We start from the raw sequence: 13,190 nt of genomic DNA, 5'->3' as shown, positions 1-13,190 counted from the left end.
GTTGGAACGAAAGATATGATGGTAAGTGTATAACAGAGCAAGTGAAGAGTGGAGGTAACACAAGCACAGTCATCAAGCAAGCACATTTTTTAATATGCTGAAAGGAAACAAAATTACGAAAGCATTTTAAGAGACGGCCACAGCTGGGCCGAGCATTGTATACCACGAGGATAAGTTGGTCATTTCAATACGTAATTTTACTTCAACATTTCCGTCCCTCTATCCCCTTCCATTCCCGTCCCTGTATTCTCCTCCATTCTGTACACTCTCCCTAAATCATTTCCTTTCCTTCTCACACTCAGTCCCTCTTTCTCTCTCTCTCTCACTCAGTCCCTCCCTCCCTCCCTCCCTTTCTCTCTCTCTCTCTCTCTCTTTTTTTCTCTCTCTGGATGAAAACAGATTACGGTCAATATTGCACGTGAGTGCCGTTAAATCGAGTGGTTGCCGGATTTCGATTATTGGCGTGTCAGCTAATTCTTATTGGTTTTGGACGCTTCCTTAAGCCCGAATCCTTCTTTGACCAAGACATCAGTTCCATTTCTCAACCGGTCTCTGGAATCCAGTTACATTTTTGTCTCTCAGTGCAATCCTGAAATTCGACGCCTGAATTACCTCGTTTTTAAAATAGTAGAGAATTTTGATGAAAATATATGAATATAGAAAAAAATTACCTTCCCATCGTGCAGTGGTAAAGCACTCGCCCGGCGTTTTGCGAGCGCTTTGGCCTCGGTTCGTATCCTAGCCGGGGGGGGGGGAGGATTGACTGGGCGCCAATCCTTAACTGTATGCCTCTGTTCACCCAGCAGTGAATGGGTACCTAGTTGTTAAGCGGTTTGGCGGGTCGTATTCCGGGGAAAATTAGGATTAAGGACCTGCCCGAAACGCTACGCGCGCTAGTGGCTGTACAAGAATGTAAGACCTCTTAAATACATAAATAAATAAACTATTCCGTTTTTTGCATAAATGGTGCAATTTCCACGAGGATATAATCGCAATGATATTTTATATATATATATATATATATATATATATATATATATATATATATATATATATATATATATATATATATATATATATATATATATATATATTTATATATATAATATATAATATATAATATATATATATATATAATATATAATATATAATATATATATATATATATATATAAATATATATATATATATATATATATATATATATATATATATATATATATATATATATATATATATATATACTGGTAATGATTGGTACTTCATCCAACAGTAATTGGGGACCTGAATGAAACGATTAGCGATCGTGTTTTGGGGAAAACATTGAACAGTAAGTACAAATCCTATAAAAATCAATAATACACAAAGACTTTTTTTGTTTGGCTTACTAAGCTATAATATAAACTTTTGAAAGTGTTGAGCATCAGGGGACCGTCCCGACTCTGGTTAATGGTTATTTTTTTCATTAACGAACGATTTTAAGCGCAATAAACAGAACACAAGTTTCTTAATTATCAGGATGCAAGTGAAAACCTTTACAGTAAAGTATCTCGTATTACCTTCTCGCTCGCTGTCACATTTTCCGAAACTGGAAACTATTTTCCTGTCCAGTAATGGAGGATATTCATCAGAAATTGTTTCGAATGCATTCTCATTCCCTCTAGCCTTCGTCCAAACCTCTATCCCCCCCCCCTTCCAGCCTTCCCAATGATCCTCCAATCCTCCCCAACAATCATCTAATAATCATCACCCCCTTCCAACATTTTCCCAATCAATCCTCCTTCAATCTCCCACCTCCAAAACTTCTCTCCCAAACTCCCCCCACCCCTCTCTTATCTTTTTCCTGACTCTTCCTCCCCCACTTTAACCTGCAACCTTCCCCTCCCCTACTTCACACCCCCTCTTTAACCATCCCCCTCCTACCCTGTGTGGCAAACGTTAAACTCTACTGATAGAGAAGGAAAGATAAAGAGTTTTCTAGTGTTGAAACCTTGATATTCACCTGGAGACCTCATTCAATTACTTGGCTGCGCTCTTCTTATAGAATCCTGATAAATCTCTTCTTCCGCCGCTCCAGTGATGTGGTTTAACTGAACATTATGGCTGTCCCCCTTGTGAAAATAAAAGTTTCATTCTGATTTTACATAGTTAATAAATGCTTTATCATATTACATGCGGTGAATGTTAGGTATTACGTTTTTCGAAATCACATAGAACATTTGCACATTTTCTCAATTGCTCCATGCAACGCAGTTCCTATTTTTTCATCTAGGTAATTGTTTTTTATGACGATAGAGGGTAACCTGTTCCTGAGATCAGCAACTCCAATTCCAAATGTGTTTACTCATTTACTATGTAAATCGAAATGAATACAGTTTCATTGTTTCGTGATCTTTGAGATCTTTCAACCCCAATTTATACACCTTAGTTGCACATCTCACACCAGGCTTGACTGTTCCTCCCGGCCAACGCTGGGCAAACAATGTTAAATATAACAATCCATTAACGTTGAAAAAGTTGGTCTTTCTTCGTTCAGACGTTACTCGATGACGCTATTAACGTTGGGGATATATACTGTAATTCAACGTAAAGGTTCTCTAAATGTGTTCCGAGCTAGACACTGCTGTAAACATCCAATCACATGGTAACCCACTGATTACAGTGACCCGGTCAGGACGCAGTCGAGAGGTATACAGAATATATTCATAATTAAAAGAAAACATACAGAGAAATTACTAAATATCTTAAAACATTAAGTTCCTAATATCTAAAGCATAAAATTAACCTAATTCTCGCTGGAATCTAACCTCCTACACACCTACGTAGAAAGATAGACGAGATTCAGAGCAGGAGAGAAAGTTCTCCAGAAATAAAAATGCACGACTTGAATCCTGGACAAACTTGAACGACTTGTAAAAGGGGACGTGAGACGACACCCAGTGCGCGAGGGTCATATAAACTGAGAATAGTCAGTCTACAGTATTACTGATTCAAGTATAATCAGTGAATTCCTTATACACTCTCTCCCATCTCCTGACAATCCTGTCAGGAGACCAGCAGGAGACAATGAAGGGAAACCAATATACAACGGAAAGTATAATTAAAAGGATCTAGGAGCAGACATAACATCAGAACTTGCTCCAATGGTTCACATAAACAAGATAACAGTAATTCGCGAAACTAGCAATCAGAAAAAAAACTTCAGGAACCTTAATAAGGATGAGTTCAGAACACTGCTCGCCACCTACGTGAGCGCGTCCTGGAGCAAGGGGCTCTAAGTGGAGCCCCCATCCCAAGGAAACTGGAAAATGTGCAAAAGTTTGCAATAAGGCTGGCTCCAGAACTACTTGGGATGGGGTGCCAAGAAAGAAAGAACTAGACCTAGAAACGCTAGAAAATGATAAAATAGAGCGGAGGCATGTTTAAAATATATATATATATATATATATATATATATATATATATATATATATATATATATATATATATATATATATATATATATATATATATAAGACTATGGTGACAAATATGAAAATATGGTGAAAAAATATGCTTGTAAGGAATAACGCAAGAACGAGAGAACATGGACGGAAGCCAGACACACAGATGAGCCAAACAGATTTGAAAAAAATTCTCCCTAATCTTTACCGGCAGCGGCGCCCCCATTGCAAGTCAAAAGCATCCGTTCACAGCCAGAGGTGTCCAGCCATCCAGCACCTCACTCTTAACCAAAACATTATCTGTCTGGATGGTTATGTTTGCTTGAGTCTCAACTACATCAGAGTGCCGCTCTGTAGTATTTGGTAGACTAAGGCCCAATCGTGTCTGGCATACGGATTAATGGATATCGCAGGGTACTCTTTGGCTTGCAGAGGATCAAGGAAGCACACCAGCAAAATTATTCTCCCCCCAAATATCACTGGCGACAGCGGCAGAGGTAAGAGTGTCATTTCAATCTCAGAGGACGTTAGAGGCATCTTTCCGTCACCTGGGAGTAATGGCGGGAAGAACCGGAGGGTTTATGTCTCCTTAGGGAAGAGGGATCGTAAGAACCCAAGTGTGGCTTGATACCACCGTGGGGAGTGGGAGATGGGAAAGGTATTGCGTGTGGGTAACGTCTCTACAGGGAGCCAGGAAAGCGAGAATAATAAAAAGACTAGAATGAGGGCTCTCTCTCTCTCTCTCTCTCTCTCTCTCTCTCTCTCTCTCTCTCTCTCTCTCTCTCTCTCTCTCTCTCTCTCTCTCTCTCTCTCTCTCTCTTCCTTCCTTACAAGAAGTTTTTAGGCAGTGTTGTTCTGTGATACAAGGCTTAAGAGGCCTTAATGTACTTAGCGGGGCACCTTTAGTGTTGGCCTGACCGCCTGCAGTGGCTCCTCCTTGTTGAAAGTTTCTACGATTCTCGCCCGAGTTTCCGCTGTTGCTAATGGCAGACAAAGTCATTTCAAAGTTTCCTCACATCTCTCAGTCTAGCAGCCTGGGGAACACGTTCCCGAAGGCAGCCATCTGGGTCTTGTGCGATCTCATTCGTGTTATGTATTCTTTGTGGGGTGTCACATGTATACATTCAAGCAACATTTATGTATAACGCCTGACTTCATTTATACATGGACGCTGGCTTTCCAACGTGTCGAAAACAAAAATTGAAACAAGTGGGTTATTCGCATTTCTCTAATATTCGCTATTTAATTAAATGCTGTTCTATTACGAGATGCAATCCATAGGGAGAGGTGTAAGTTTGCTGCTAACAAGATGTAGGAGAAAAAGCTCTAAGGCAGCTCAATCCTCCATCCTCCTACTCCTCCTCTATGCGTTTCCTCCCTCATTCTCAGCTTATTTCCTTCTCTCTTTTTTTAAATTATAGTACACTCTCAAACTATTTTTCTCCTGCTTTTATCATTCTCATATTAATGAGTAAAATATACATTTAAGCCCATGTTTGCTACCTAAAATCATCTACACCCATCACACTAAACGATATATAAATATATTTTCACTTTCAGCATTCAAGTTGCTAATATTCTTACAGGTACACACTCTGCTGCTTCACTTCAGTACAGAGTAACATAGCTGGATAACCAATACCTCCCGGTTGACTCTGTCGATCATCCTAACTCGCATCTTTATCACTGATTCACGCTTAATGATCACTGAATTTTCTGATCTTACATTCACGCTCAAGAGTTTTTTTTCTGAAATTTCATTCACGCTGAAAAGCTTTTCTGACAATCTCTGACAAGCTTTTCTCACAATCGACTTGAGAATGGTTCAGGACGGACCGAAATGTCGCCGTCCCTTCACTTTCTAGTGTGTGGTTTGGTCAACATATTTCAGCCACGTTATTGTGACTCCTCGTCTGCTTTTCCGACCTTTCATTCACACTGAAGAGCTTACCTTAGATTCCATAGTGAAGGGGTTATTTTTTACATTGGATTCAATGGTGAAGGTGTAGTCTTACCCCTTATTCCTGCTAAGGTGCTTCGTGACCCTTGTGTGCCCTATCTCTTACCCTCCCTGAACCTTCGACGGCCACTCCGTCATCGTCACTAGCGGCTCCCACCAGCTGCCTGCCCCACCTCACTATTTCCAGCTCACCGCACTGGTAGGAGTAGCGTCAGACACTTTTTCAGATTCCTGTATCATCTCCCTTTTTTACGATCATTCAGAATTTTACTTTGTTCAGTTTCAAGCTTCATGCTGGTCGGCGTTCAATCCACGACAGTCCAAGTGGTTATGGGCACCCATTCGTCCCATTACAAATCCTTATCCTGACCCCTTCCAAGTGCGAATATAGTCTTAATGGCTTGGCGCTTTCCACTGCTAGTTAACTTCGCCCTTTCCTTTTCATCTTTGTCTACCTCAACAGTATATGATGAGCTTTAAGTTGCTCTGCGAACAGGTAGTTAGATGAGCTTATATTCCAATGCAAGCACCTAGTGTGTCTCATACTCTATCACAAGAGTGTAAGAAGCACTTACAGTTCCCCACCACACACAAATATTGTTTCTCAATTTGGCCCACTGAGAAACAGTCCTTCCCCCTTTTATTAAAAAAAATAGGTGCTACTAGCAACGCTTGCAATAATATTTTAGTAAATCGATTAAGCCACAAAAATCATTTCTCACGCCACTATATCCTCCTATTGTTTTATTTTTTATTTATATATCTTTATTTTTTTTATTTATAACCCACCAATTTGTTTGTTCTCAGACTGCCAACTTCCACAATTTAAACATATATTTGTATATATTGGAAACAAAGTTATGTGAATCCTTCGCTATATTACTTAGACTTTTTTGTTTTAATCATGGTCTTAGATTCTTCCTCATTCCTTCCTAAGATTCTTGCATTTCCTCTGATTAATATTTTAATCATATTATCATCCCACTCGGAGCCTCCTTTGCCAGATTGATTTCTAATTCCCGGAGCAAAAATACTATTTTCAGGGCCATCTCTGTCAACATCTGTAACGTTTTCACGAGGCTTCAGAACTTCTGTGTCACATCTACTACGTTTACACAAGGCTCCTGAACATCTGTGTCACATCTACTACGTTTACACAGGGCTCCAGAACATCTGTGTCATATCTACATTTACACAGGGCTCCAGAACATCTGTGTCACATCTACTACGTTTACACAAGGCTCCAGAACATCTGTGTCAACATCAAACACGCGATACCAAAGTCTCGTGTAAAGATCTCTCCTAAAGAAATACCCAAAGACAGACATTATAAAGTGCATGAGAACCCGTAAGAGGACGGAACACTGCCATCTAATATCGCATCTCGTCACGAGAAACTTGGAAGCCGTACATGCAGCCAACTATATACACAAGGAGCTTTGCCTCATAAGACGTCATGTTCATGCAAATTCGACAAGAGTACTACCTACGATAATTAAACTGCATGGCTCTCTGTCTTACAGAGACCTGTACCGAGATAATGGCCCGGATCCCAGGCCCAAAAGCACCGTTCATTCCGTCTCCTGTCCATTACCCTCTGTGGCTTAATTGCGCTCTTTCTAGTCGTCTTTCCAGCGATGGTTTCCAGTATAACTGGAATGTCTACAATCGCAGTCTGTTGAGTGTATCAGGCTTTCTCTGCCGGCCTCTTTATCAGGCTCACATATTCACTGTTCCGACGGTCTAAGGCCTCAGTTTAGCCATGACAAGACCTGCTACTCGGAATCCTGTTATATTGTGCCGGGTGTTAAACAGATTGCTGCCTCTTGTGTTGGTCCAGAGAGATGAGCTCCGTGAGGCCGGCTGGGAAATTCGATAAACGGTATATACATAACCGTTCATGTTATCTTCTTCAGCATCCACCATAACAACGTCCATTATCAGTGACACCAGGGCTGCCACTGCCTCGCCTCTCACGTCACTTCAAATGCACAAAGAAATCACATTAACGTGATGTACAAATGTAAACAAAATTAGTAGGAGCCTTGTGGAGGATTCGAACCTCTGCGCTGGGTATTACCTTAGACCACTACACCACGACATGGTAAAAAAGTTTGGCAACCTGGGATTCAGTTGAATCCCAGGTTACTATGCTTTTGACCATGTGGTGGTGTAGTGGTCTGAGGAGTTTGTTTGGGAATACGCAGAACATTGGTTCGAATCCGTCTTATAAGATGTGCCTTTTCCCAGTTCACCCTGTCTCTCTCTCTCTCTCTCTCTCTCTCTCTCTCTCTCTCTCTCTCTCTCTCTCTCTCTCTCTCTCTCTCTCTCTATTACCTCAAGCTGCTGCATGGCTGAGATATTCAAGTCTATCTAATAATGTTTCTATCCCTTCTCCTCCTTCTCCTGCTTCCCTTCTCACTTTCCTTCTGTCCCCCCTCCTATTTGATAATTCTCTTCCACCTGCTCCTCCTCCTCTTCCGTTTACTCATCATCTTCCTGGCTCTCTCTCACTTATTTCTCCACTTCCTCCTGTTCCTCTTCCTGTTCCACTTCCTGCTCTTCCACCTCCTCGTCCATCAGGAAGACTGCGAGGTGGTCATAATTAACGTTCCAGTCAATATTGTCATTAACCTGAAGGGCTGTTTATTATGCAACTTTTATTCAGTTATTTTCCTGCTGTTGTTTTCCTTAATTAATTTTTTGTGGGATAGTTTTTTGTGTTGAAGGATGAGAGTTACTCGCTTCTCTTGAAGAGTAAATTGGTAGCGTTTTGGTGTATGTGTGTGTATCCCGCTATATATCGGTGTTCCTGTCTGTCTCTGTCTGTCTGTCTCTGTCTGTCTCTGTCTGTCTCTGTCTGTCTGTCTCTGTCTGTCTCTGTCTGTCTGTCTCTGTCTGTCTGTCTCTGTCTGTCTGTGTCTGTCTGTCTCTGTTTGTCTGTCTCTGTCTGTCTGTCTCTGTCTGTCTGTCTCTGTCTGTCTGTCTCTGTCTGTCTGTCTGTCTCTGTCTGTCTGTCTCTGTCTGTCTGTCTCTGTCTGTCTCTGTCTGTCTGTCCCTGTCTGTCTGTCTCTGTCTGTCAGGATAGAACTAGCCTCAGATGGATGATGCAGGGAAAGGAAAGGTGGCTGGGTGTAGGAGAGGGGGCTGGGTGTAGTAGAGGGAGCTGGGTGTAGAAGAGGGGGCTGAGTGTAGGAGATGTGGCTGGGTGTAGGAGAGGTGGTTGGGTGTAGGAGAGGGGGTTCAGTGTAGGAGATGTGGCTGGGTGTAGGAGAGGTGGTTGGGTGTAGGAGAGGGGGCTGGGTGTAGGAGAGGAGGTTGGGTGTAGGAGAGGGGGCTGTGTGTAGGAGAGGGGAGCTGGGTGTAGGAGAGGGAGCTGGGTGTAGGAGAGGGAGCTGGGTGTTGAGAGGGGAGCTGGGTGTAGGAGAAGGGGGCTGGGTGCAGGAGAGGGGGGCTGGGGGTAGGAGAGGGGGGCTGAGTGTAGGAGAGGGGAGGCTGGGTGTAAGAGAGGGGGGCAGGGTGTAGGAGAGGGGGGCTGGGTGTAGGAGAGGGGGGCTGGGTGTAGGAGAGGGGGGCTGGGTGTAAGAGAGGGGGGGGAGAGGTGGGGAAGAGTTGAGGAAAGTAAACTAGAGATAACTCTGATTGACACCCCAAAAAAGTAGAGAAAATGTTGAGTCTTGCCTGTGAAAGCGCCTTGAGGAAAGTGAGAGGAAACTATAAACAATAAACCCGTATTCTTAGCTGCTGGATTTCCCTAGAGCCAACCACAACAGTAGCGCGAACCATTCCCTCTCTCAGATGCAAGCCCCATCACCATCAAGACAGTTCGTCCATCGAATTTTAACATCCGCCAAACCTTACCCAACCAAACTTAAACCTAACAAAAATCAAGCCTAACGCAAATCAAACCAACATAACCTTAACATTAATGAAGCCAACCTAACATAATAGAACCTTATATATCCTAACCTAACCTACCCCAATAGTTCCCAAAGGGGTGCGGGGATAGAAGATGGGAAGTGTGAGGGGGGGGGGATGATTTAAGAGGCAATCAATGACATGTTGTTGTGATAAGATTTTCAGCTCTGACAAATATAAAAGACCAGAAAAGGGAAAGGCTTCTTTGTTTTGATGAGGGAGAGGTCGTCTCAAATTAGACCTAACATAAATGGGATTACCTCGACGACAACAACAAGCTCACATCGCTCGTTGTGTTAATGCACCTAATTAATTAAGGTTACGTCTGTAAGAGTCGTCCGCTCTGTAAGTATATTTTAGGAGTGAAACGAGTTTTTACATTAGTTTTGTTGTTTCTGGGTGTTCCGTTATCATATTACACAGTAGTTGTGTTCGATGTTTTGCGTCAAGCACTAACAAAAAAATTTTGTATGTATTTTCATTTCAAAACAAAAGAAATCAGTATGGCTGAGATGACTCGAGATGACCGAGTCATCCCTTGCCTTAAAAGAGAACATTTTAATTTGGAAACTAGAATTTGGACCTGACCTGACCTTATATACAGTATTAACTCCAGAAAAGATCCTCAGCCGTACAAAGAACCTCAATTAAAGCTCAAAGTTTCTTAAACATAAAATGAACTTTGTCGAATCATCTTGTGTGTGATTCGTCCATATTTTCATCACACAATCTCTTAGCCATCATGAACTTGGACAAGGAAAAGTTCAGAGCATTATACTTTATTGTGATTGTCTTATATGTAATTAATGTTCTGTAACTGTTATGGCAAACTTTCCGAAATTATAAATGTGTAGTTCTTTATGAATAACTTTTGATTTTGATGTAGTTTGAAATACTGCAATACAGTCCAAGTGTACAATCCCAAGCTGAAAATATATAGAAGAAAACAAAGTAAATATTGGGGTTAGCTACATGACAAGTCCCTGAGCATAGAGGAGGACCGATTTAGGAAGGAAGACTGAGTGAAGCCTCTTCTCACTAAGCTGGAGAAGAGACGGAACAGAAAACACATTAGCGTGACATATTACTAGAGGCATTGCGTAATCACCTCTAAAAATTAGTGAAATGTGGCTGGACGAGCCCCTAGAGTTATTCACTTCAAAGTGAAGAAATCTTCAAGGTCTGTATTAAATGGAAATGCGCATTTATTCGAAGCTGGAGGCCAGAGGGTGAAGAACGGAGGGGGGGGTAGGAAGAACGGAGAGGGAAAGATTAAGGAAATGGTAGGGAAGAGGTAGAGTGAGGAGGGAAGGTGGGTACAGGATCGATAAAGTGCGGGTCAGGGTGGGGAAAGAGGGAGGGGAAGAATCATCATTAATGAGACATATCGACTACTTGATAAGCTTCCCCCTACCTATTGCAGAAAGGAAAAACAAAACAGGGGTTCAAGGCGGCGTGTGTACCTTCACGCGACCAAAGGTGTCGCCATAATGGCCCAAAGGCCCCTTCCTGCCTTGCGTCTTGTTTGTGTATAACTAGATTACCCTAGTCCAGCACGGGTTAATTTAGCTATTGTCACCAAAACGTCTTCATGTTCGTCTTGAGCAGTAAAGGGGACTACAGGACAGGTGGAGGAGATGCAAGAGAGTATACTGAGGTGGCGGAGATGTCAGGGGATAGTGTGAGTATACTGAGGTGGCGGAGATGTCAGGGGATAGTGTGAGTATACTGAGGTGAAGACGCAAGGGGTTAGAGGGAGTACTAGGATGAAGATGAAAGAGGGATAGGATGAGAACTATTGTGCTGGAAATTCAAAAGGATACAGTGGGGTATTAGGGTGATGGGGCAAGGGGATAGGGTGAATGCAGATCAGGTGTTTGGGATATACAATGCTACACCCGTCCTTTCGAATAAAACATTGCATTTTGTCCTATAAATCCCCCAACGTTCAAAATATAATGTACTATAAACCATAGCGGGTTGCCAAATTGTCAGGCTGTCACGTTTTCTATTCGTGGGTCTTCGGTTAGGTTAGGTTCGGGTAATTTAGTACGTCATTATCGAGACGTTGTGACAACTCGAGAGGACGAGGTTATATAGTCATAACTCTGAACGGATGTTGTACTCTACTTTCTTGCCCCGCAGAGTTGGTATGGATTTGTCTTGAAGTTCTGAACATTTCTTTACAACATAATTAATCCTTCCCTGTGGAGTATTAACCCTAACTTATGTCTCCCATTGCCCCTAATTCCGGTAATTGCTTATTGTCCCATTTCCAAATTCTTGGTATGCTGGTCTTTATCGTCCCTATTTTAATATTTTTAACTTTTTTATATTTCAATTTTTATTGCGGACATGAAACTATATTTTTTTAGTTGTATATATTTTGTTTATATTTTTTGGCCCGAAACGTTTGCGTATCAGGGGCCTTATTAAATATGCATAATCTGTAACAATTATGAAACCACTGAATAATATTCTTTTGTATATATTTGTAACAAAAATTATTTTTATTATTATTACATATGAGAAAATCCTCTTGGGCAATGAGGTGGGCTCGAACCTTCGACTTTATCATTGCCAGGTACATATACATACCAAGGTCGTAGGTTCGCGGCCATCCCATTGCCCAAGTGGATGTTTTTCAATCACGAATTTTTTCCTCCCGAATCTTCACGTCCGTTGACAGTGCATGAACCCATGTGGGGCACTCAATCCCTTCTTGTGCTCTTGCAGATCCGTGCCCACTGTGTGTACCCTTGCGGGTGTGGCACAGTGCCGGAGTGTGGCCCGGGAGTGCCACTGGTGCGGGACGGCTGTGACTGCTGCTGGCAGTGTGCTAGACAGGCGGAAGAACCTTGCGACGGTGCCACCGTCTGCGATGTCTCCAGGAATCTCAGCTGCATCTACAACAGCACCCAGGACCTTACAGGGACCTGCCAGGGTTAGTCAGAAGGGTTTTCTTTTCAAGTATCGTTTTATAGGCGGGTGTGAGTGTGAACCTTGATGTGTTCTGGTTCAATGGCATCTTACAGGTTCCTGACAAGATGAGTTCTAATGTGTTATTGTCAAGAACAACCTTACAGGTTTATTCCAAGGTGAACCTTGTTGTGTTCTTCTCCTCAACAACATTCAGGGAACTGACAAATTCAGTCTTAATTGCGTTAGGGAAAAAACTTTTGTAATCTGTTGAAGAAATATGCTAAACATAATAATTTAATTTAAGAATAATTTATTGTGTCAGGGGACATGCAGCCAGAGTGTATATACATATGCTAGGCTTATATCGAGGTCTCCCCCCCCCCAAGGTCGAATTACTGACTCCCCCCCCCCCCGTTACAACCCCACAAAAAGCTGACTAACTCCTGGGTACCCACCCACTTACTGTTAAGTGAACAGGGACATTAGGTGATAGTAAATGCGTCCAACCATTTCAGTCCCGCCCGGGACTCGAACCCGGAATTTTTCAATTATGAGTCGAAAACATGTTCTCGTTATTATCATTAACTGCAGCCATTTAAGATAACTAACAGCTTCATTAACTGCATCCAGTGATGATATTTCTTATGTATTACAACTGCAGGCAAACAATTCGGTCAGTGATCTCCCGCCAAACACACACCGAAACTACGACGTTGGTACAACGTTCGAACAAGTTTTAACACCTAACCAGTTATAACAATCAATATAGCAAGTTGTAACAACGTTCTAATACATCATAAACACGTTAAGTCAAGATGTAACAACTTTATTAAAAGTTGTAACAAGCGGAGAATGGAGACAGTTTCGGTTTGTGTTTCCAGGGCTACACCATCTTCGTCTTGAGTCTCCAGGATATGCAACAGTCCCTCAACACTTCTATTCATCATG

The 13,190-nt window shown here is 42.1% G+C and overlaps 1 protein-coding gene across 1 annotated transcript in view; it reads left to right on the top strand.

Annotated features, from left to right (window-relative positions):
- The window catches only part of LOC123754017 (CCN family member 2), a 106,305-nt gene that overhangs the window by 76,941 nt on the left and 16,174 nt on the right, over nucleotides 1–13,190 (top strand). Inside the window, exon 3 of the mRNA XM_045736128.2 lies at nucleotides 12,057–12,264. Within this exon, the coding sequence (XP_045592084.1) occupies nucleotides 12,057–12,264 (208 nt within the window). The remainder of the gene's footprint in view (nucleotides 1–12,056; nucleotides 12,265–13,190) is intronic.

This window comes from Procambarus clarkii, chromosome 6, assembly GCF_040958095.1.
Source record: "Procambarus clarkii isolate CNS0578487 chromosome 6, FALCON_Pclarkii_2.0, whole genome shotgun sequence".
Classification (NCBI taxonomy): Eukaryota; Metazoa; Arthropoda; class Malacostraca; order Decapoda; family Cambaridae; genus Procambarus; species Procambarus clarkii.
This window is presented reverse-complemented; position numbering and strand designations above follow the sequence as displayed.